Genomic DNA, 25,051 nt, shown 5'->3' with positions numbered 1-25,051 from the left:
ACCCAGACCCAGAACGGCCGGAATCTGGGCCGGAAGTATTGACGTCTGGACTACCCGGAAGTATTCATATGATACACAAGTGCGTCACATGTTGAAGCTCAATGTCGCCCACATTTCTCTTTAACGCTCGTTACCACTATGAACCACTGTGCAAGAAATGTATTTGTTGGCAAATGGAATTTCCTTCTCCGACCTCTAGAAAAAACACGGACTAAATGCCATCAATGTTCGGGATCGGCGCTTGTTTGCTTCAGCCGGAGTCAGACCACGGCCACGGAGCAAGCTCCAGATCCTGGAAAAGGAGAAAAAACTCCACTTCGTGCTATTGACTTGGCTAGAAAGCTCCGGCAGGAGAAGTCCAGTACCCGTACAGCGGAACCCCCTTTGTCCGACCAACAGAAGAGGGTAATGGACTTGAAACGGTTCAGTCTGCAGCTTCAAAATGTTCATCCTAATGTGCTGGCTAAGCACCTGAGCAAAAGCGTGTTGTACCAGGACCAGCATTTGGTCATAATCAACAAACCGTATGGTCTTCCTGTGAAAGGTAAACAAATAAAAATATTGAATAAGTCAAGCACAACAAGCTTGAATTCAACTTACATTCGCTTGCACTTCTCACCTTTAACACTAGATGGAGCTAGTCACTTAAACAATTCTCCATTAGCTCAGGGGTCAAAACCTGAGATGTTGAAATCAATTTACGAAACTAAGAATTTTAGTACTTTGTTGTATATAAATACAATTGAATGAAAAAAATAATTGAGTGATACTGGTTGTGATTTTTTTTTTGCTGTCCCTGAGTTGTGCAAATTTGTTTCAGTAGTGTAAAAATGAATGTTTATGCAATGCACAATTTATATTCCTTCTGGATTCTTTTGTCGTTCGTAGCCCTGAACTCATTCACTGCCTTTGACAGAGTATATACAACAAATCAATTTCAATCAGGAAGGATAGCATTGTGTGAATCAGGTTTCACTGCTATTGATGGCGATAGACGTCCAATCCAACTTGACTGGGGCGGTGTTGTTTTAAGCAGCCATTTTAATTTTCGTCTTTTGGACAAAAATACCTATTAGATGGTAAATGGCGACTACTTACAGTGCCTTGCAAAAGTATTCGGCCCCCTTGAACCTTGCAACCTTTCGCCACATTTCAGGCTTCAAACATAAAGATATAAAATTTTAATTTTTTGTCAAGAATCAACAACAAGTGGGACAAAATCGTGAAGTGGAACAAAATTTATTGGATAATTTAAACTTTTTTAACAAATAAAAAACTGAAAAGTGGGGTGTGCAATATTATTCGGCCCCCCTGCGTTAATACTTTGTAGCACCACCTTTTGCTCCAATTACAGCTGCAAGTCGCTTGGGGTATGTTTCTATCAGTTTTGCACATCGAGAGACTGACATTCTTGCCCATTCTTCCTTGCAAAACAGCTCGAGCTCAGTGAGGTTGGATGGAGAGTGTTTGTGAACAGCAGTCTTCAGCTCTTTCCACAGATTCTCGATTGGATTCAGGTCTGGACTTTGACTTGGCCATTCTAACACCTGGATACGTTTATTTTTTAACCATTCCATTGTAGATTTGGCTTTATGTTTTGGATCATTGTCCTGTTGGAAGATAAATCTCCGTCCCAGTCTCAGGTCTTGTGCAGATACCAACAGGTTTTCTTCCAGAATGCTCCTGTATTTGGCTGCATCCATCTTCCCGTCAGTTTTAACCATCTTCCCTGTCCCTGCTGAAGAAAAGCAGGCCCAAACCATGATGCTGCCACCACCATGTTTGACAGTGGGGATGGTGTGTTCAGGGTGATGAGCTGTGTTGCTTTTACGCCAAACATATCGTTTTGCATTGTGGCCAAAAAGTTCAATTTTGGTTTCATCTGACCAGAGCACCTTCTTCCACATGTTTGGTGTGTCTCCCAGGTGGCTTGTGGCAAACTTTAAACGAGACTTTTTATGGATATCTTTGAGAAATGGCTTTCTTCTTGCCACTCTTCCATAAAGGCCAGATTTGGGCAGTGTACGACTGATTGTTGTCCTATGGACAGACTCTCCCACCTCAGCTGTAGATCTCTGCAGTTCATCCAGAGTGATCATGGGCCTTTTGGCTGCATCTCTGACCAGTTTTCTCCTTGTTTGAGAAGAAAGTTTGGAAGGACGGCCGGGTCTTGGTAGATTTGCAGTGGTCTGATGCTCCTTCCATTTCAATATGATGGCTTGCACAGTGCTCCTTGAGATGTTTAAAGCTTGGGAAATCTTTTTGTATCCAAATCCGGCTTCAAACTTCTCCACAACAGTATCTCGGACCTGCCTGGTGTGTTCCTTTGTTTTCATAATGCTCTCTGCACTTTAAACAGAACCCTGAGACTATCTCAGAGCAGGTGCATTTATACGGAGACTTGATTACACACAGGTGGATTCTATTTATCCTCATCGGTCATTTAGGACATTGGATCATTCAGAGATCCTCACTGAACTTCTGGAGTGAGTTTGCTGCACTGAAAGTAAAGGGGCCGAATAATATTGCACGCCCCACTTTTCAGTTTTTTATTTGTTAAAAAAAGTTTAAATTATCCAATAAATGTTGTTCCACTTCACGATTGTGTCCCACTTGTTGTTGATTCTTGACAAAAAATTTTTTAATTTCATATCTTTATGTTTGAAGCCTGAAATGTGGCAAAAGGTTGCAAGATTCAAGGGGGCCGAATACTTTTGCAAGGCACTGTATGTAGCGCATTTGTCTACATGTTTACCGTGCCCAAAGTGCTTTACATTAGCACACATTTACCCTTTCACAGTAATGGTGCTGCTGCCATCCAAGGCACTGCCAACCCATTGGGGGCAAATTAGGGTTCCGTGCCTTGCCCAAGGGCACTTTGACAGTGGGCAGTCATACCTGGGAGTCGAACCGCTGACCCTTGGTTTCCAGGACAACTCGAGTTATCAGCTGCGCCATTTACCATTTACTTGTTAGTCTTTGTCATATTTTAGTCATTTCAAAATGTGTTCGTCTCCGTCTAGTTTTAGTCGACAATTACTCAAAATGTTTTCGTCTGTAAACTTCAAAAGTTTTAGTCCATGAATAAATAAATAAAAGGTTTCTAGCAATTTCGAATGAACATTGACAGACAAATACATAAGTCTGCAAGGACAGCACCGTGTTCGTGAGGATAATACACACTCAACAGAAAAACAGTACTTTATTTTCAAATAATTAAACTCACCTGGACTCCAAGAACTGTATGTAAAAAGTTTTCCAAGAGTTTAAGATGACCCTCACCACGCTAAATGCTAACGCGAATGCTATGTTAATTCTACAAGTTACATTTAGTGTGTGATGATCACTCAGCACAGACCTTTAAAGGCTAAGCAACATGGCATATTTAGCCAAGATAACAGAATTTACCAAGCGACACCTGACTGGAGACGAATGGTGCCTGGAGAGGATACCTGTGAGTAAGCGTGTGTGTGTTGGTGTGCAGTTCGTCACTAGAGTGACAAAACCAAACACTGTTATGATTAGGCATGTGCCGGTATAAGATTCTGACGGTATGAGGACCTTAAGCCTAAATATCATGGTTTCACGGTATTGCAATTACAGCTTAAAACTTTGAGATATCGGGGTTTAAAAAAAACATTTTGTTCATTGAACAGGATTTTTATATTTTAAAACATATCAGCAATTTGAAACATAAGTATAATGTTAAAATAAAATTTGAAAATACAAAAAATAACTAAAATATTCTAAATAAAATCAAAATAAATTCAGTCCTTTCGGTGAGCCTAAACCCAATGCCACAGCTCAACATTATTACCATCAGAGCAAAAATAATTGAATTACAGTATTTTCCATAAAATGCATGTATGTATGACTTGTATCATGTTTACATTATACACACACTCTCTTTCGCAACACAGACAGTTGCCAAAGAGAAGAAAAAAAAACACGTTTTACCACCACTAGATGCACTAAACACGCTTTAGTTAACTCTCGCTGCTGGTGGCAAGAGTTCATGACAGTGTTTTCTAACCTTTAATTTTGTATAAATGCGAAATCATATTGGAGGTATTGGCTTCTCGGCACCCACCCTCCGCAAACATGTTTTACATGTCGGTTGGCCCTCCTCCTCAAAGCCGCGGCCGTCTGTGACTTTTCTGTACCCGAAGTGTTCCCATACCAGCGATTTCGTTTTCTTCGATGGGGGGGGTCAGGAGTTTCACCTCCTTGAGCCATCGTGTAGCACTGGGGAGGGTTGAGCCTTGCAGCTGCAAGCGAGGAATTTTTTCCTGGATTTTTGGGACATTTAAAAATAGCTAATACAGTAGGGACGGTATGACGGAATTTTTTTGCGGTTTGTAAACCATGACATACCATACCACAATATACCTTGAAACCGGTAATCGGCAGATGTCTAGTTACGATGCGTGCTAAGTGCTAACTACACACATTGTGTCCTTATGATGGAAATACTGGCGAATTTTCATCTCAATCTCGTCTGTCGGACGAAAACTGGCATTAGTCTCATCATGTTTTAGTCTCCCAAGACATGTTTTTAGCTCGTCACATCATAGTCATGAAAAAATTAAAATATTTCGTCATCATCATCGTTGTCGACAAAAATGGCAGCAATCGAACGATATGTTGTATGCTATATTATGTGTCTCCTAGTCAAATTGGATTGGACATGTATTACCGTCAATCGCAGTATGAGTTTATAGTATATTTCAAAGTAAATACAATTCAAAAAACTTTTTTTTTCTTACCAGAGTCCCATCCTCTGTTTAACAAATAAAAGTGGAGGGATTTCAAGTTGGCCCTTGCATCCTTTGATTTTTCTTAAAGTGGTACCTCTGGTCTTAGCATTCCCATCAGATTCCCTCCATCAAATATGGTCTGAGTGACGATCACGTCATAGATACTCTCAATTATATAAATTGAATTTGATCACTTTTTGGCATGTGAAATCTTTTTGCCACGACAATGGTTTGTCTTCTGTAAATGAAATACTTAAAACGACCTGGTTAATAATTCACACAAGTAACTGGCTGAAAACTAGACAAATTAAAACTGTGAAGAGCAGTAGTTGCAATTAGTGAAAAGCTGGGACTCATGCATGTCATGTGTATGTTGAATAAAATTCAGATGCTGTCCTTTGTTGCTTTTGTCTTGTTAGATTCCAATGGGGAGACCTCCATATCTTCTGTGCTTCCTGTCCTCTCCAAAATGATGGACGGAATAAAAGTCAGGTCCGACTCCCAGCTGCTGCCCTGCCTGGGCCTGGAGAAAGAGATGACTGGCGCTCTCCTGCTGGCAAGGAGCGAAGAAGCAGTGGAACATGTACTGGAGCTCAACAGTAGTAGTCAAGTGCAGAGAAAGTACTGGTAGGTTTTACTGACACTAGTACCTTAGCAGAGGTGGGTAGAATAGCCAAAAAATGTACTTAAGTAAGAGTAGCGTTACATCAAAATAATATTACAAAAGTAAAAGTAGTCATCCAAAAATTATACTCGAGTCCGAGTTAAAAAGTATTTGGTGAGAAAACACTCAACTAATGAGTAACTGCCTACGATGTTTAGTATTTTTTTTCTCAGCTCTATATGAACTGTTATTACTATACTGTACTAAAACCAATTACACTACCACACTAAACCAAAGAAATATACAAAAATTTGAATTCAGGCGAGAGAAAATAAATCTACAGAAATGAGGCATCATTTGTCCGGAAAGCATGAGTGCCCTCTAGTGGAGAAAATAATTCCTTGCTTGAATAGTGAATACCTCCTCTTAGAAATTAAAAGGATCATATTTCCGGTTTTCCGTGGTCAATCGGTGCCAAATCAATACTTGGAGAGAGGTTAGAATCTGCGCTTTCGAATCATGCTTACAGTAGTGCTCTATGTCAAAGACTTAATTTTTTACTGGTTACTGGTTTCAAGGTATACCGTGCTATGAAAACGTCAGTTTCAAAACTCCCAAAATTTTCTGTCATACCGTCCCTATGATATTAGCTCTATTTTATGTCCCAAAAAATGCTGGGAGAAATCCCTCGCTTGCAGCTGAAAGGCTCAACCCTTCCCCGCCGGTTGTTGCTCAGTGTCTGTGAGTCACTTGTGTTATACGATGACTGGAGGAAGTGAAACTCCTGAACTTTTTCCCCCATCAAAGAAATGGAATTCGCTGGTATGGGAATACTTCGGCTACAGAAAAGCTACAGATGGCCACAGCTTAGAGGAGGAGGGCCAACCAACATGTAAAACATGTTTGCGGAGGGTGGCTGCCGAGGAGGCAATACCTCCAATGTGATTTCGTATTTATACAAAATTAAAGGTTAGTAAACACTGTCATGAACGTTTCTCACCAGCTACGAGGGTGAAATCCAGCGTGTTTAGTGTGTCTAGCGGTGGTAGAATGTTTTTTTCTTCTCTCTGGGAACTGTGTGTGTTGAGAAAGAGTGTGTGTAATGTAAACATGACACGAGTCATGCAAGCATGCTTTTTATGGAAAATAATTCAATTATTTTTGTTTTGATGGTAATAATGTTGAGCTGTGGCCGTGGGTTTATACTCACCTAAAGGACTATTTATTTTATTTAGAATATATATTTTTTTAATGTATTTTAACTTAACATTATACTTATATTCCAATTTGTTAATATATTGAAAAATAAAAATCCAGTTAAATGGAAACAGGATTTTTTTTTTTAACAAGATATCTCAAAGTAACACATTTTAGTCCTGTAATTGCAATACCGTCAGAATCTCATATCGGCACATGCCTACATGAGTTTGGTATAATAGATTCATGTGACTATTATTGCGATGTCTCATCGGTGAAACTGGTAGAGCTACTGTTAGCATCTTTGGTGAAATTTGATATGTACAAAGAAGAGGAAAAATGTAACGACTAGTTTAGCCTAAACTAGCTGAGTAAGAGTAGTGTAAAAGTCTGGCTTAGTATAACTACTCTTAGAAGTACATTTTTCCTCAAAAAGTTAGGTAAGTGTTACACGTCACTACCTACCTCCGACCTTTAGTCCAAGTATTTTTTTTTCCTCATGTGGTTACGGTCTTCTGCTATTGCTCACAGAAACGTTAATACTGTAGGAAACTTTTGTGTATGGATTAATAAACAAAACTGACTAACACAAATTTGTTTGTAGGGTTGTCACAGCGGGCATACCGGTGCCATCTGAAGGCATGATTGACATTCCCATCATTGAGAGAGCAGTCACCGGCTCTCAGCCTCACTACAAGGTAGATCTCCTGCCGGCTTATACTCGTGATAGTCCTTATTTTACCTACCATTGCTGTTTTTCTATAAATTAACAGATGGCTTTAAGCCCCATTTACAGAATGAATGACGCCGGCAGTGGACTAACGAAAGTCAGAGCCAATCGCCAATCCCTTCCTGCAGTCACAAAGTACAAAGTCCTGGATAGTCATGGTGGATGTAGCCTTGTTGAACTGGAGCCTCTTACTGGTAAGTATTGGATGCAATTACAGTGTTGTGCTGAAGAAAGTATCAAAAAGGGATAAAAACGGACTTGATTCCTTGGTTCTTCTGCAGGAGTGAAGCACCAGATTAGGGTTCATATGGCATTCGCAATGTCATGCCTCATTTTAGGAGACCATAAATATTCACATTGGAGCAAACTGGCACCACAGGTAGTCATTTAAAAGTTTGGCACTTACAAAGTTGCAGCTTCTAATAACAGGACATTTTGATCTGCAGAAATTACCGGAGCGCGTGCTGGGGAAGCTTGGTCTGGAACAGAGCAAGAGCCGGCATCTTCCGCTTCACTTGCATGCTCGTCAGCTGACGCTGCCTAGAATCGGTCATGGCACTGTCAGTGTGCGATGCCCACTGCCAAAGTTTTTTACTCAAACACTCAGCCGACTGAATTTAACTTTCCCTAAGGAAAACGATGACAACCAACCACCTTGCAATGTTGTATGAGTGTGACCATTAATTTGATACTGTACAGTGTAATTTTAATAAAGGCATCTTAACTAGTTTGGTTGATTTGAGGCGTCATATATAAATGGCACAGTAGTCAAGATAACTCTCAATGCAAGGCCTGTCCACTTGTATTTAATCATCTGTACAGAAAGATGTTGAACATGTCTATGAATCTCAATAACCTTCAACCTGAGAAAGTTTCAAGCCTTCCGAAAGACAATTTAGTGCTTTATCTCGAAACATATTAGATCAAACACTTTGAAAACAGGCACAAGGTTATCTTTGTACATATCAACACAATACAAAAACGTGAGCAGTGGTCCCTGCGAGGAGGTTGGCATGGTAACAAAACATGAGGTTAAAGAAAAGTAAATGGTTAAATAACCTCATGTTGACAATACTTTAAAGTTTTTTCCTCAAGTCTTGAACGCAGTAATGCACAATTTCTCAGAGAGCTTCAATGATTCATTCATTGGGTTCTCCATTTGATTGTTGAGGCGGCATGTTTATTGAGCCGAGCAAAGGGAAGCTGAGTCAACAATCAGTGATGGAATTGAACAATCTTCCTCTTGCTCCATGTCGTTCCGCTCTTTTAACTCTCGGACGCGGCACCGATGATCTCCTGGATCTCTCTAACGACCAGGATGCGTGCCAGCGTTTGCTCCACCTGCTTACTCGTGAGGGGCTGAGAGGAATACCACATGGGACTGTTGGGCGCCACAACGTGCTCAGGAGTCATGTAGTACACGTCGTTACGACCTTTGACGCTTTGCGGGCTGGAACAGGGTAAAAAAAAAAAAAAAAAAAAAAAAAAAGGCATATAAAACCAGAAATATTCACATATTTGTTTGAGTGAGCGACTTACCATTTGAATAGATAAAAATCATAAAGTTTGATCGGACACCGAAGTGGGTTCTCTGGATCCTCGATCTGCTCATCATATAGATCATCCGATCCTGTCAAAAAGTCATGCAAATAAGTAAAAAATGCGAACTTTAAAAAAAAAAAAAGTGAATGTAAAGTACCTTTATGAGAACTTTGCCCTTTCAGAAGGCGGATACTAGTTGCTTTGTCCTTTGCATTAGTGGGGTTTTTCCTGGTGTGTCTCAAGACCTTAGAGAAGGCCACTTTCAGGTGCTGCTCAGGTGTGAGCAGACGAAAACACCTGAAGCAAAAGCATGTGAGAGTTCAGCCGTCCATCTAAGGTGTTCAGCTTGTAAGAGGTCGTCACAACAAAAATTGAATGTTTTTTCCATTTTCATTTTTACTATAGTGGGAACAGGTGGGTAGCAACCCACTGCCGTAGAGGTCCAATCCTTTTTTTTCTTCTTCCCCATGTCCTTTCATCTCCAATTTGACTGGGGTGTTGACAGTGATTGGACGTCTATTGCCATCAATAGCAGCCAATGAGCTAATACTTAAAAGTAAAAATAACATTTAAAAAACCTGTTCTTTTACACCCAATTTCAATCCTCTCAAAATGATGTGACCAGAAACATCCAAATAGTTTCATATGCCTTTGTTTACGAATTGTGCTTGCGAACGCTTCAATCAAAAGTGGCACACTTATGAAGAAGGAAACCGTAATTACCGTAATTTTCAGAATATAGGGCCAACCTAACTATAAGCCAACACCCACCAAATTTGACATGAAAACGGCATTTGTTCAGAGATAACTGCACTGGACTATAAACCGCAGCTGTCCTCACTGTATTATGAGATATTTACACCAAAACATATTATTCCGTAACACTTTATTTAACAGCAGCATCCTAAGACTGTCATAAATCCATCATAATTATGGCATGACACTGTCATGAGCAATAATTAATGCTTATGACAGATGTCCATTTAGGCTACGTTCATATTAGGCTAGGTCTTAATGCACGAATCCGATTTTTTGCCATATCTGTTTTTTTTGGCGTGCCCGTTCAGACTGCCTTTGTCCATTGAGACCGTTCAGGTATCACACATGTGCACTAATTCGCAGTCCGAGATGTGCTCAGCAAAGAGACCCGCATGCGCAGAAGCATCCAAACAAATTACACATGCTAGCTGTATGTCATTCCAGAGTGATCATATTTTGATTTCCAAAAAGAGGACAAAAATAACAGACATTAATAACCCCCATTTAGTCTTATATTCAGAGTTTATATGGACTGATAGAACGCATACACGAACGCACATAAGCCTGACGTGTGTGCGTGAAATGACATGGGTGCATCAGTTTGCCCTGACTCTGCCATGTTGTCAATAATGAAATATTGCGCACAGAATGAAAATCGAAAATTGAAGAAAAGAATAAGCCTTACATTTTCTTTTTTTCTGACTGTGGTCAAGCCCGCTTCGTGCTTAAAAGCAGAGTTCAAGATTCAGCTAGGCGCTAATGCCTACATGGCTGCTGTCCTCCGTGCCTCTTGCTCTTTGCTGACGTAATTGTTGCATGAATTCCGATTTGGGAGTCTTGACAGTTCAGACCACTAGTCACGTTCTGAAAAAATGTGGCCCAGATCGGATTTGAACCAAATAACAAAGTGACTCAGATCGGATTTGAAATGGTCCACTTCTATGCGACTTGTCCCGTTCAGACAGTCAAGTTAATGCCTGACCCGAGTCGGAAAAACACGAAAAAAATCGCATTCGTGCATTGAGACCTGTAGTATGAACCTAGCCTTATGAACCTAGGACTTAGTGTCATCCGGCAAATTATATCATTTTTTTAATTGTATGTAAAAGATCTGAGCTGGACACAAAAGGAGTTAGTAGCAAAATTTGCCCTAAGACGCTCAATGACATCTGTCATAAGCATTCATCAATGCTCATGACAGTGTCATGTCATAATTATGACTGTCTTATAATGCCGCTGTTAAAGTGTTATGTATTAATCCAAATAAATCAACAAATAAGCCGAACTGGACTGTAAGCCGCAGGATTCAAAATGAGGATAAAAAAGTAGTGGCCTGTAGTCCGAAAATGTAATTAAACTGGATATGTTGAATATTTGGGCTTTAGTTTTTAAGTTAGCAGCTTAATCCTGGATGGACGTTTTTCAAAAATAATAAATTTTGTGGTAACTAATTAAATGGTTTCATAGGGTTTCAATAAAATGTTTATGAAAAAATCTGATTTTGTGTTGCTATTTTCAATATTCTTTTTGTATCACCCCCAGAGAGCGAATGACACACTTTAGCGAAGACAAGGAAATATACAAATTGGATAAAACTCACTTTGTGTTAAAGTACATCAACGTGGTTAACAAAGTCCAAGGTGAATGTGCACCAAGTTGTTTACATTCCCACAGCATCTCTTCTGTCACATGACTCGGAATGATGTAACCTTGCAAGAAGATAAACAAAAATGAATTACGCAAATCCTTTAAAAACACCAATAAAACATGAATGAGTGAAGGGAGGTTTTTGTTTATACCTAGAGGATGGACACTGGGCTTCCAGCCAGTCAGGATTTTATGTAAACTCTCACAGAATCGAGTGTAGTATGGATCAGCAAAAATGTCATCCACGCGTCCATTTTCAAAGAGGTACTACATAAAAGATACAAAGCAGTGTTTGAGACAACTTCATACATTATCAAAATGCCATAGTGGAACAAAAGGATTACAAACCTTTTGTATACAAAGGAAGACGTAATAAAGAACATCTGGAGCAAATTGTTCTTCCTCTGATCCTCGGGCCTCTTGCGTCATCAGCGAAAGACCGAGGTTCAGCTCGGCTACTGCGCTGGAAATCAAGTCGTCTTGAAAACGCAGCGGTTGGCGACCTGGACACAAAGGGTTCAAAATTTGGTTTTGCCTTCAAGGTAGAAGCTCTACTCAAGGTCCACTAGTTGACAGTCTCTAAATGGACTTACGTCCAATCGGTGCCAGCTTTGTCTTGTCCTGCTTAATCAGCTCATCATTTTTCCGCTTCACCCAAAGGCGCCATACCTCCAGACCCTCTTCTGGTTTAAGGGAAATTGGAACTAGAATTTCTGCAGATTGTTCAGCATTAGCATCGGCCTCTCCTTGTTCCTGTACAAGACAAAAGACATGAATTCATTTCCAACACTGTATGTCGGACTAAATATTGACTTAACTTGTCAGATGTAGGGTCAGGCAAAATGATCTGACACATTTGTAGGTTTAATAAAAGGCAAATAATGTAAAGAAACAAAGTTTTATTTTCAAAAAGTACATATAATGCCGTTTTTTTCCATATAATGCCATTTTGTTTTGTTTCTTTATAATGCCATTGTTTCTTTTTTACTTGATACCATGAATTGGACTGGTGAGCATTGCGCCTTCATTGTGGAAACGTTTATTAACACAAACAAATCTGTAACTGAGATATAACGGGCGCTCCGTTTGCACTTCAGTCTTGGTAGACATGATCCCATACCAGCTTGAAACACGATCTTGTTATTGGTTACCAACTTCAGAGCTAATGGATCTGCATTGAAACAAAAATCAACTGGCTGGCCTCTTACCGCCAGAATTCCAGAAAATGTAGCAGTGGTAATAATAAAAATTAACGATAACAACGAAGCCCATTTGACCGATTTAATTTTTAAAACCTAATGAAACAGACTGGCATTATATCTACTTTTCGAAAATAACACTTTGTTTCTTTGCTTTATTTGGCTTTTATTAAAACTACAAATATGTCTGATCATTTTGCCTGAACATCTGTTTATTTCAGCTACAGTTCTCTTCTTCTACCAATATTTCAGCTAAAGTTTGCTTCTACCAATAAAATGTAGTTGAGTCACAAATAGTATGTTGCCCAAACTTGACTGGTACTGCTTGCAAGAAATGCAGCCGAAAACATTTTACTTCAGAGCAGTGCCTTTTTTGTCAACGATGACGATAATGAAAATATTTCGTCAACGAATAATTTTTTTCATGACGATGACGAGCTAAAAACGTGTCTTGGGAGTCTAAAAGATAACAGTTTTCGTCTGACGAGACGAGAACGAGATGAAAATTGGCCATAGTTTCAGTTATAAGTTCACAATGTGTGACATTTTCTTATCATATGTATAGTTAGCATGCATCATAGCTAGAGCTGGGAATCTTTGGGCACCTAACGATTCGATTACGATTACGATTCAGAGGCTCCGATTCGATTATAAAACGATTATTGATGCACCCCCCTCCTTTTTTTTTTTTTTTTTTTTTTTTTTAAAGTTTTGTACATTATTTTTGAACAATTTTGGAACTACTCTCAGGCTAAACCAAACTACTATTTCAGTATCAAGTTAACATATAGCAGTAAACAAATATACAAAAATAACATTAAATAAAAAAACTCCAGTCCCCATTCTGTATCAGCAGCTTTAAACTACATTCAATTAATTTAATGTTGTGAATCGACCGTTAAAGTTGTTAAAATTGCTCCCGTTATTCCATAATTTCCCTTTTGTCTACTTTTGACATGTGAAAGTTTTAAAACTATTTTAAAGATAGATTCAAGTCAATATTTTACCGATTTAGGAGTATTTTAGATAAAAAGTTAATTAGGTTTGCTTGGAAGGTTCGCTACAACAGCATTGCAGGGAAGTTTACTGCTTTAAGATGGCGGCTGTTTACTAACGCCCGCATCTAGCTTTTTGCAGATGTGCTGCTACCGCTACCGAGTCTATAATCCCTACCGAGTCTATAATCCATCTAGTCCTATATAAATGATATCTACCGTAACATTATGTAGCTTAGCTGTACTTGTAGCAGCTTTTCAGCAGCAGTCAGGTATGTTGTTGTGTTTTTTTATCTCGTGGCATGAGTTGAGCTAGAGCCGTGAGTTGAGCGTTGGCATTACCCGAGGGGCCAGTTAATGAGAAGCATGATGTTTAGCTACTCCCGCTCCGTTCCGTCCCGAAGACCGCGCGGCGCGCTGAGTGTGTTGTACTTCCGCTTCACTTGGCATATTTCAATAATCGGAATTTGGATGTTTGTGAATCGTTCTCGAATCTTCCACGGCCGAATCGCGAATAATCTAAGAATCGGAAATTTTGCACACCTCTAATTATAGCGGTGCTTGGTCGTGTCACTCACGTGACGCGGCGGAACCCCATTGCCCCACACACACGCTTACTCACCGGCCGGTGAATAAGCGTGTGTCCTCTCCAAGCTCCAGACTTGTACGAAGCATGTCAGGTGCTGCTTGGTAGAAGTGGGAACCTCTTGGTACCTCACGATACGATACGATTTGCGATACAAAGCTCGCGATAACGATGATCTGACGATATGGCGATACAACGATTATCGATACATTGGTCGGAAAATCATTCTAGGATATTCTACAAACAACTAATAAACACAAAAAACAAGCTTCTGCTGTGAATTGGATTGATTTTATCACTAGTCGACGTCCAATCAATTTGAACTGGGAGGGTGGCAGCCATCCCTCCCACTACTAACGGATTGAACGTCTATGGCCGGTAGTGGCAGCCAATGACAGGCAATGAGGTAATTTTGGGCCATTTAAGGTCATTTACCTGTTAATTTTCAGTTACTTCCTGTTAATTGTGGGGTATTTTATGGGTCACTTCCTGTTTATTTTGAGTTACAGAACAGGAAGCGACCTGGGAATCACCTAAATGAATAGGCGGTGACTCAAACTCAACAGGAAATGACCTGTAAATGCCCCAAAATGAACAACAAGTGACCTGTAAATGCCCTGAAAATCGGACAGAATGACTGTGAATGCTCTGGTTTCGAAAGAACGAACGTTCCCAGTCTAAATGTATTGGGCGTCGAGCACCGTCAATGCAGCATTACAGTTAACTGAGACACGATTATGGTGGAAGATTTTGGTAGCAACTTGTTGGTTTATTTTTATTTACTTATTTTTTAGACATTGACACAGTTTTAAAACGGTATCTCGATTCTTGGCAGGAGCATATCGATAACCTTTTGGGATACAAAGTATCAAGATATATCACAGTTTCGATATTTTGTCACACCCCTACTGCTTGGTAAGTTTTGCTTTCTCATCTTGACTAGATATGCCATGTTGCTTTAGCCTTTAAAGGTCTCTGCTGAGTGATCATCACACACTAAATGTAACTTGTAGCGTTTGCGTTAGCATTTAGCTTGGTGAGTGTCGTCTTAAAGTGCATGTGACACGAAAAAGCATTTTTATTTCATAATACACGCAGTATTTTAAGCTCCTGAATGATATGGACCGCTTGGATGTGTGTGGAAGCGATCGCTATATTTATTTAGTTTTTTCAATCCTGCGCCGTGAAAATGAGTGACTTCCGGCTTCGGTCTTGCATTGAGGAGGAGGGCGCTGTGACGTGTACGGTAGAAGGCGTCCTCTTCACTATACAGCGTACTGTTGTGTATGAGGACGAAGGATTCAGCTGATTTTGCGGATTAATACGTTTATTTTTCGCATCACGCCAGCCAAACGGCTGCAGAAAAATCATTCTGTATGAGGGAGAGGGGTATGCGCCTTTTTGGAGTTTCAAAAGGTTCCCATTCACCGTGGATATTGGCCAAAACAAGCCCGACGACCACTGTGGGACCATTGGACTTACGAGGAAGCGAGTAAACATCTTGTTTAGTATCAGGTCAAATATTAATACAGCTTTTACAAAGTAAACACTACAAACTTTCTTTAAATAAAGGACTACTTACGTTTGATCATTGATAGGCATGTAAAAAGCTCTCCTCGTGCACATTAGCAGCACGTTTGCTGCACAACAACTGCAGCCACCCTCCTCCGGGGAACGAACTGTAAATTGCTCTCCGCCGGGCGGTTTGCCGATCCGCGAAGACAATCAACAACCCAGTCGTCATGTCAAATAATCCAGGCTAATTATGTGTGATTTTCCGCTTCGAAGACTTTGAAACATCACTCGGTTTGGGTTAGCATGTCGGTTAGCTGTCACGCCTTTTGGTTTGTTTACATTCTCCGAAGCCGGGGAAGGGAAATGACATATGTCCGATTTAGGTATCATAAAATATCGTTCGGGAGGTGCGACAGTCAAGGTGAAGTCGACAATTTTGACCATTGTGGAGTAATTTTGCCATGTCGAATAAATGCATTTTTATTATTTCATATTCCATTTAGCACAAGACAGTTATTTGTCATGACCATGCCATTTATTTAGCAATTGGGGAAAATACTTGGATAAAAAGAATATCCTGTAAAAATATTGAAGAGACAGAAACAATGAGATTTTGCAGCTCTCTTTGTCGCGTTTTCCTCCTGGTGAATAGTTCTCCCTTGACGGGCTGACTGGTCCTTCTCAAGCCATTTATATAGCTATTGGGAAAAATACTTGGATAAAAAGAATATCCTGTAAAAATATTGGAGAGACTGAAACAATGACATTTTGCGGCTCTCTTCGTCGCGTTTTCCTCATTCTGAATAATTCCCCCTCAATGGGCTGAATAGTAAAACCGATGAGCCCATTCTACCGCTGACGTCATCCACCTGTTGCGGACGCTAAAGCCCTATAATGGTAGGCGTGGCTAACCAGCAGATTAAAAGACTAATTTCCCGTCATCTGCGCTTTGCTAAATTGTTGTATATAATCGAATCGTCTCAAAATATGATTCTAATTCACATAATAATGCCATTTAAGACTTTTTTTCTCATGTCGTATGCTCTTTAAACTCTTGTAAAACTTTTTACATACAATTCGTTGCGTCTAGGTGAGTTTAATTGAAAACCCTCATGAGGGAAACCAGCATAGAAAATGAATGAATGGATAATGTACTGTTTTCCGGCTGAGTGTGTATTATCATCACAAAGATGGTGATGTCCTTGTAGACAATTATGTGCTCGTCAATGTTCATTCGAAATTGTTGGAAAACCATTATTTATTTATTTATTGACTAAAACTTTTGATGTTTAGACGAAAACATTTTGAGTAACTGTCGATTAAACTAGATGAAATTTGTCTGAGCTTTCGTTGACAAAAACTAGACGAAGACAAACACATTTTCCAAATGAATAAAATATGACTAAGACAAATAAGTACTTTCGTCCAAAATACTAAGACGAAAATTAAAAGGGCTGCGAAAAAACAACACTGCTTCAGAGGAAATTTTCTTTTGTGGTTGACACTGATAAGCAGTATAGCAAAAAGATATTTGTTATGTTATGTAAGAATTTACAAACTCATTTTTGCCATGCACCACCATATTGTAGTTATGACTTTCCTCAGCAGCCATTTATAACTGAGATACTAGAGTTACATAAATGTAGAACTGTCTCACTGTGCTATTAGCTGTAGACAAAAAAATGAGGTACGACTTGTCAAAATAAGAAGTCATGCAAAATTGTGTTTAACTGTAGACAATGTGGAATCTTGGTACAGATTTTGGCGACAAATATGAAGTATACGCATATTATGTGCTTTGGCGGGCCACATAACTCAACAGATTGCTGTGTGTAATAAAGTGAATGGAATATAATTATGTACAGTATGTTGGGCAATAAAAAAAAAAAAAAAAAAAAAAAAAAAAACAGAACTAACCTGAAGCTGGAGTTGTTCATTTCCATTATCTTGGCTCTGTTGCTGATTTGGGTCCCATATGTGCACTGACTGCGTCGTATTATAAGTCCCTCCGACAGTCTGGACAGCTACTGGGATGTGAATGTTCCCATTCATGAACTGAGCGGGAAACAGCGTCTGCACGATTTCTTCTTGCGTCGCAGTCGACACGGACTGCACATCAGTGGACCTTGCCGAGGAACCAGTCTTGCCGTTGGCAGCGGCAATTTGCACTGTGTTGTACGTCTCCTGCGGTATGGCAATGTGAGTCACACCCTGCTGTTGAGCGGTGGAGTAGACGGGGATCGTCCACGTCTCCCCTGTGGGGCCAGTGATTGTTCCTGTGGCACTGTACAGTTGAGTGCTGTCGACTGTAAGCAAATCAGGCCGCAGGGACACGTAGTTTTGCTGTTGCCCTTGAGGGATTGCGATGACCGTGGCTACTTGCTGCCCTTGAGGAACAGTGTAGGACACAGTCAAGGGAGTATCAACTTTGCGCTTCTTGGCGGGTGGAAGAACAGATGAGGCGTTACCGGGCCGCCTCTCTGTCTCCCTGGGAGAGTTCTGTTGCTGTGAAGGTGATATGGCCTCTATGGTTTGGATGTGGATCTGTTGTCCGTCCGGTAATTGTATCTGTTGTCCATCTTGTAGGTGGATGTGCTGCCCTCCCATGAGTTGAATCTGCCGTCCGTCTTGTAGCTGAATGTGTTGTCCGCCTTGCAGCTGGATGTGTTGACCGTCCGGAAGCTGAATTTGCTGTCCGTCTTGCAGTTGAATCTGTTGTCCGTCTTGTAGCTGAATCTGTTGGCCGCCCTGCAGTTGAATGTGCTGACCATCCGGCAGCTGAATCTGCTGTCCGTCTTGTAGCTGAATCTGTTGGCCGGCCTCCAGTTGAATATGCTGGCCGTCCGCAAGTTGAATCTGCTGTGTACCTTGCAGCTGGATTTGGTGACCGCTTGCTAACTGAATCTGTTGCTCACCGCTTACGGCCGCAACCAGCTGTGCCTGAATCTGTAAAAATGGAGAGGTACTTTTAGGTAACGACAGAAAAGACTGACATCCTGTTTGCTGCACATTGTCTTTGTACAGTAGAGGCTAAGAATTTGAATGCCATTTTACAGGTGGAGTCTTCTGTATATTTTTGAAAACCACCTCTCAATAAGCAATTGAAGTTCCACTGTCACCATTTCCACCCCACACTAAATGAATCTTTTCAAAAGGTATTCAAAAATCAATTGTAAACACTCACACACAGTGTTGTTTTCGTCAACGATGATGATAACAAAAATATTTCGTCAGCGAACACTTTTTTCATGTTGATGACGAGACGATAACGATCTAAAAACGTATTTTGGGAGACTAAAACATAACGAGACGAATGCCAGTTTTCATCTGACGAGACGAGAATGAGACGAAAATGTGCAATAGTTTCCATCACATGTTCACAATGTGTGACATTTTATATGTAGTTAGCCTGCTTCGTTGCAGTGTCTGTTGTGTCACTTGTAACGTGCTGCGCCCTGCCTTTCAGACTCACCATTGTGTCATCTTCAGTCTCCATGCAGGCTTGCACACATGGTAAGATTTTTTTTAACCAGAGAGAATATGCAATGTTTCTTTAGCCTTTAAAGGTCTGTGCTGAGTGATCATCACACACCAAAGGTAAATCGTAACATTAGCATAGTATTCGCGCTAGCATTAGGCTAATGCTAACAGCGAGCGTCTTCTAAATTCTCAAACTTTTTTTTTTTTTTTTTTTTTTTGCATACACTTCGTGACGTCCTTGTGTTTATAATTAACTGAAAATAATATATCGTTTTCCTGCAGAGTGAGTATAATCAAGTTGGTGTTGTCTTTGTAGACGAGGAGTGTCCAAACTATTCCACATAAGGGGCGCAGTGAGTTTTGGATTTTATGCTAACAAAATAAGACTACACCTTTTCACCAATCTGGTGTTTCACAAGTGTAAACAGTTGTTTGCAGTCAGATGCTGCTTGTTTTAGCAGAAACTTCATTGGTTAATTTATCAGTGCTCAATTGGTAGGAACAAAAACCAAGACCCACAGCGGCCCTTGAGGACCTGTTTGGATACCTCTGTTGTAGACGCTACAATGTGCACTTGTCTGTCAATGTTAATTTAATACAGTTGGAAACCTTTATTTTGGGGGTAAATTTTTATTTTAAAGGTGAAAATATATATTTTTTTAAAAACGTGGATTAAACTAGACGAAATTAGTCCTAGACAAAGACATACACATTTTGAAATGACTAAAATATGACTAAGACTAATATGTATTATTGTCCAAAAGACTAAGATGAAAATTAAAAGGGCTGACAAAACCAACACTGCTCACATACTGCAGATCCAAAACTAACGAAATTGTGCAATAAAAATAATTTGTGTTGAGGTTTACCTCAGCATAGTTAAAACAGAAGATGTATCAAAAGTGAACGATTACTGCAAGAGTTATATGAGGCAGCAGAAAAAAGTAGTCGAGACACGAGTCTGAATATGAAATTGAAAGTGGGTCAGAGGAGGAAGTAAGTCCAATGATTCCAAAAAGATTCTTCCATATAGGTCCAAACCAGAGGCGGAATTACCATCACATGGCGCAAGTGATGAGTCCAACACGGAAGCCTTAGCTTTCACCATTTCTAGCAGATCTCAGGCACCTAGTGAATACTGAACGCAGCAGCGTAGCGATTGACAAACGAATAACAACCTTTGATTGGAAACACTTCATTTGTCACTTGCTCAAAAGCAGTTTTTAGTAAAATGTTTTGATCAAACAACAGAATACCCCACTCCACTTTCTTGATGTCCTCAATCCACTCGACTCTCACAGTTTTGTAAGACGGAAATTTATAGAGGCTTATATCCGCAGTGTTTGTGCTGGAGCAATTTCCTAAACAACATTTTGTAAACATTTTTGATAAAAATGACTGAATTGCTTGGAAAAAAAATAAAATAAATAATAACTAAGACGCTGGCCGCCACAACAATGAAACTACATGGATGACGGAATTGCGCCGGGAAAAAAGCCTCCCTTTTCATACATTACTTCCGATTACAGACTCTGGCGTCAATGACCAACAGCGGGAGATTTCAACTGGGATTAAAACTGCATGTGGCATTTCTTTGGTTTATTTTACAAATAAAAGGATGAGAGGTTGTGGTTCAGTGAAGTCCAATCTATAGAATTCAGGAAAGTATCCCCTAAGGTGACAGTGCGACTTTAAGGATGAGCTATTGGCCATTACGTAAAACTCATACTAAGTACTATCAATTCTGTCAAATCAGTGGTTAGCTTTTTACAATTTACTGCACTTTATTTTGATATACTAGTAGTACCTGCTGCTGCTGCTCTTCTGTGAGATCTTCCTGCGGTACAAGTTGAGAAGCTGAAATTCCTTGCATTTCCTGTTGAGTGGCCATCTGCAAGACAGGTTGCTCCTGGATCTGAACCTTGCAAAGAGGAAAACCAAAAATTACAGCAATGAAAATTGATTTTAAAAAATCTATAAGACCATCTGAAAAACTAGAAGCTGTTTAAAAAACATTTATAAAGTTCAGTTTTGATTGACAATATCAGAACTTTTCAATTTTCACGAAACTTTCCTAGTAAGCGCGTCCAAAAAAATGAGACTGTCCTGTATGGCTATCAAAATTTAGCAATATTTCTCTGTAGGAAGAACTACAAGTCGACTGAAAACTACAACCCCCAAAATTTGGCAATTTTCTATTAATAACTCACAGTGTTAATCAGAACAGTGGAATATCATTTTTGAAAGTGTAGACTATTTATTATAGCTCTTTTTGTGAACTCGCCCTTTTGTGCACATTTTCGAAGATTTGAAGAACATCATCACACTTCATATTGCGTAAATTACTGGCAAGGGGCATTTATTCACTTAACCAGCGTGGGGTATCATTAGGGGAACGGCCTTTTAATAATGGGGGGCTTTTATGGCACCCTTGGGATACCTCTCCATCGTTCCCGCAACCCTAATGAGAACCACTATAGAAAAGAGATGGATACTAATGTTTACATATATTACAGACAAGTGAACATGTGCATTATTCTATATAACAAAATTCTTATCCAGTGTGGCAGTCATGTTGTGTAGTAGAGAAAATTACCAGACATCTACTTAAATGGTGTGGAAATTATTTCTTTACTGGAGACAATTTAAATTTGTTCATATATGCCATTAATAAACCATGCGAGGCAAACTATATAAACGTTTTTTCACTTGACACCAGATTTCACTTTCATTCACAACTGGACCAGACACCACACAAAAGTTGATTTGTGAGTCCATTGCGACGAGGATATTCTCATTATTTCATTTGAGGTAATTCAGTTACTTTTTATTGGGGTTTTTGTTGTGTAGCATGCCACAATTTTTTTCCTAATATACAGGAAAAAAATCCCATTAAAAAGGATTGGACAAACAATGCTATACTCAATAAAGGCCTTAGTTACTTAAGGAGGAGTTTATTTTTTTATTTGGTTCCCAAAAATATACTGTAAATGTAAAAAGATTATAGAAAGAGTCTACTACTTTATCATCAGACAAGGACTTTTGAACTGAGTTACGCATGACATTAAATACTTGCGTCATTGTATAAAGTGCATTCACAACCAAGTTTGCAGTAAGAAAAAAAAAAACAATGATTACATAAGTGTAACAACAAACCTGCACTTGTAGCTGCTGTTCAGGTTCTGAATGCATGGAAAGCTGAGGTGAAATCTCCGCTGAGGTCAGCTGTACCTGTAATACGCAGTCGAAGCAGGAATGAGGACATATTGAAAGAATGGATTGAATTCAATAAAGGATGTTCTTACTGGACAAGCCAGCTCCAAGAGCGAGCCGGCCACCTCTGTGCTGTCAGTGTAGACACAGTTGTTGGTCTGCTCTTGGTAGACCATGGCTGTAGTGGTGGTGGTAGTGGTGGTGGTCGCCCCTCCCTGCTGACTGAACTCCCCCTTGGAGAGGGATTCCAGGAACTCCTTCATCCTGTGCTGGGGTACAGTTCGAGCCTTCTGGCGCACGTATTCGTCAAATGAGACTACACCAGCTTCCTGCTCGTTCATTGTCAGTTGACCCTAATAAACAGTCAAGAGATGGGATCTTAGCACATGGCCTTACAATGACAGTGCAAAAGACACTCTTGATTGCGCATTTTGAGCACATGCAACCAGTTTCCCAAGTTTCACCATGTTCGCATTATCCACCTCAACACAACTTATGATGTAGAACATTATTCCTGGTCTTATCGCTGATTTTTGACTTTTTAAAAGAGCACGTACATACCTTAAGAAACGTTTAAGACATTTCTTGAACTTTCAATCAATCAAGGTAGTCAATCTCCCTCAGCCCTCAAAAACTTCTAGTTGAGTAAACACTTTTCCTAAATTCATAATTGCAATGTTAATACAGTATATATTTTTCTATGATTCTGCTACACGTGATGCAATTTGATCGATCTGCGCACACATTTTTTTTTAATCCAGTTCTGCTCAAGACCCAATTGATATTACTTTAACCTGTCAGGGTGGTGCATATTTTCCTCTGATATCGATGGTTGAGCCCTAAATTATGCTTGACGGACCTGAATTTTTGTTGTCTTTTGTAAACATGGGCCTTGGTTTTTACTTAAGTTTATCATGATTGTATTACATCTGTATCTAGCTAATTGTTCAAAACAGGATTCGTTTTTGAAAAGCTGTGAAAGTTTGAAAGTTAAATCTGAGGTTTATACATATATATATATATATATATATTTAAAATAGCTGCTAGAATCTTGACCCGTATTTTAATTGTATTAAGATGTTGGCCAGATAATAGTGGTGATAATTTTAATCATTTGTTTAAGGCTCTTCTTACTGGACTCGTATCACAAGCCATATCTGCTAATTATGATGGTGTAAATCAACTAATCTTTGTAATTTTACACAAATACCTATTTAAGAGCTCGATATTTGAACCGGGGACGCGAACAGAGATGAACTAAAACGCAAAATAATGCAACATTTGGCGAAAACGCATGATTAAATGCTGCGGTCGTGTTGTGATTTTTGGGTAAATTCGTTAATTTAGTCTTTTATTCCCAAACAAAACTGCGGCAACCGGTTTGCGTGTATTTGCTTAAGATCGACTATTAAGCGTATAAAACACATACAAAGGCACAAAATATATGCTAAAAGTGCAAACCTAATGGACATAAGCTACGCTAATTGTTAGCGGGCTAGCATCGCACAGCTAGCCGAACTTAATATCATCGCCCCGTAAGATTACGTAGACGAAAAAATATGTTTTAATATCACCTAACATGGTCGCGTCTATTGACAAATTTCATGACTAAACTAAAGGTCACCACTTTGTAACGATTTAAGCCCACTATTTCTCATCAGACGACGTGACGCTAGCTTGTGCTAGCGTTGCATCCTGCCATGCTACCTTAAATAAAACGAAATCCTCTCCTTTCCGCCAAGGCACGCCGTTTAAAACTAAAAAGCCGATAATCGTCTACCAGCTACTAGCAGCATGCCATCCGAGCCGTAGTGCAGTCCATGCAGCGGCAGACGCTGCAATTCCACCTTCAATGCTACGATTAGTTTGCAATAAGAATTTAACAGCGGCGGCGAGGAATAGGGGAGCAGGCGTGGAGGTCTCTGACGTCTGCGTCTTCTTTTTTTCACGCTGAAATCCAGGCGGCTTTTGATTTCCATAAACAACTAACTCGGTCGTCCTCCAGCAAAGCCAATTGTTACTCATCCATAAGCATTGTGAGCGGTCAAAAGACAACGACATGCAACTGCGGTCTTCGTGATTTATTCAGTGTAATAGCAAAGGACGGAATGATTTCCTGATGTGGAAAACAGGCAATTCGGTTTCAACCGTGCCGTGCAACGAAACGATTTCGAACACAGCACCATGCAGGAAAAAAAAAAAAAAAAAAAAAAAAAAAAAAAAAAAGATTTATGTTATCTAAATTATTATTCAACTGCTCATTAAATTTATCATATGATATTTTTAAAGGTTGAATTATTCATACATCTTATATATTGGGTCTCCTTAAAATAAAATAAAAAATAAACGTAGAATTTTTTTCATGTATTATTTTTTATTTACATATTTATTCATTTATTTTTTTAAATCATATATTTAAAAAGGTGTTTTAGAGGAAAAATAAACAAATAAACACTAACAATAGGATATGCCCCAGCACCCCCATGACCCTCAGGAGGATAAGCGGCAAGGACGGTGAATGAATAAATTAAAAAACGTGTGTATGTATATGTATATATATATATATGTGTATATATATATATATATGTATATATCTTATTTGACATATGCTGTATATGCTGTTTATTTTATGAACTAATAGAACGTTAATGAAAACAAAATTAATAAACTCAAAATGATTAAAAGCAGAAATACACTGGTTATGTCCCCGCCAAAAACATTCTAAAGTCGATATAATTTAAAAAAAATAAAAAAATAAAAATGGGTGTGCAATTATATGGCGTCCTCTTCTGGCTCTTACGAGATTTATCAACTGGAAGGCATGTCC

At 39.4% G+C, this 25,051-nt stretch overlaps 2 protein-coding genes across 3 annotated transcripts; one reads left to right on the top strand and one right to left on the bottom strand.

Annotated features, from left to right (window-relative positions):
* The first annotated feature begins 61 nt into the window (after positions 1-61).
* Positions 62-9,841, top strand: LOC130922214 (pseudouridylate synthase RPUSD4, mitochondrial). Its single transcript, XM_057846829.1, has 6 exons — positions 62-544; positions 5,177-5,384; positions 7,163-7,256; positions 7,332-7,482; positions 7,570-7,667; positions 7,735-9,841. The coding sequence occupies exons 1-6, from the start codon at positions 139-141 to the stop codon at positions 7,957-7,959; spliced, it is 1,182 nt and encodes a 393-aa protein (XP_057702812.1). The 5' UTR covers positions 62-138; the 3' UTR covers positions 7,960-9,841.
* Positions 8,176-24,368, bottom strand: LOC130922212 (transcriptional regulator QRICH1-like). Of its 2 annotated transcripts, none has more exons than XM_057846828.1 (12): positions 24,005-24,368; positions 22,317-22,577; positions 22,168-22,242; positions 20,819-20,932; positions 17,449-18,477; positions 11,830-11,989; positions 11,585-11,739; positions 11,389-11,503; positions 11,190-11,298; positions 8,988-9,127; positions 8,828-8,918; positions 8,176-8,738 (listed from the first exon to the last, which is right to left on the bottom strand). In XM_057846828.1, the coding sequence occupies exons 2-12, from the start codon at positions 22,563-22,565 to the stop codon at positions 8,555-8,557; spliced, it is 2,421 nt and encodes an 806-aa protein (XP_057702811.1). In that variant the 5' UTR covers positions 22,566-22,577; positions 24,005-24,368; the 3' UTR covers positions 8,176-8,554. The 2 variants fall into 2 exon arrangements, with proteins under 2 accessions (XP_057702811.1, XP_057702810.1); XM_057846827.1 differs by having other exon boundaries at positions 23,932-24,367.
* Positions 24,369-25,051: the final 683 nt, after the last annotated feature.

This window comes from Corythoichthys intestinalis, chromosome 9 (genome assembly GCF_030265065.1).
Source record: "Corythoichthys intestinalis isolate RoL2023-P3 chromosome 9, ASM3026506v1, whole genome shotgun sequence".
NCBI lineage: Eukaryota > Metazoa > Chordata > Actinopteri > Syngnathiformes > Syngnathidae > Corythoichthys > Corythoichthys intestinalis.
Note: the sequence above shows the minus strand (reverse complement) of the source record. Positions and strands in the feature narration are given on the sequence as shown.

Bases quoted from the DNA above. Each gene is read 5' to 3' on its own strand.
- LOC130922212 (XM_057846828.1), bottom strand. From the start codon at position 22,565: ATGAACGAGCAGGAAGCTGGTGTAGTCTCATTTGACGAATACGTGCGC. The intron at 11,740-11,829 runs GTAAGTCCATTT...CTTTGTGTCCAG, and splicing joins AAAGCTGGCACCGATTGGAC to GTCGCCAACCGCTGCGTTTT. The intron at 8,919-8,987 runs GTACTTTACATT...ACTTTTTGACAG, and splicing joins AGGGCAAAGTTCTCATAAAG to GATCGGATGATCTATATGAT.
- LOC130922214 (XM_057846829.1), top strand. From the start codon at position 139: ATGAACCACTGTGCAAGAAATGTATTTGTTGGCAAATGGAATTTCCTT. The intron at 7,483-7,569 runs GTAAGTATTGGA...GTTCTTCTGCAG, and splicing joins TGAACTGGAGCCTCTTACTG to GAGTGAAGCACCAGATTAGG. The intron at 7,668-7,734 runs GTAGTCATTTAA...TTTGATCTGCAG, and splicing joins GGAGCAAACTGGCACCACAG to AAATTACCGGAGCGCGTGCT.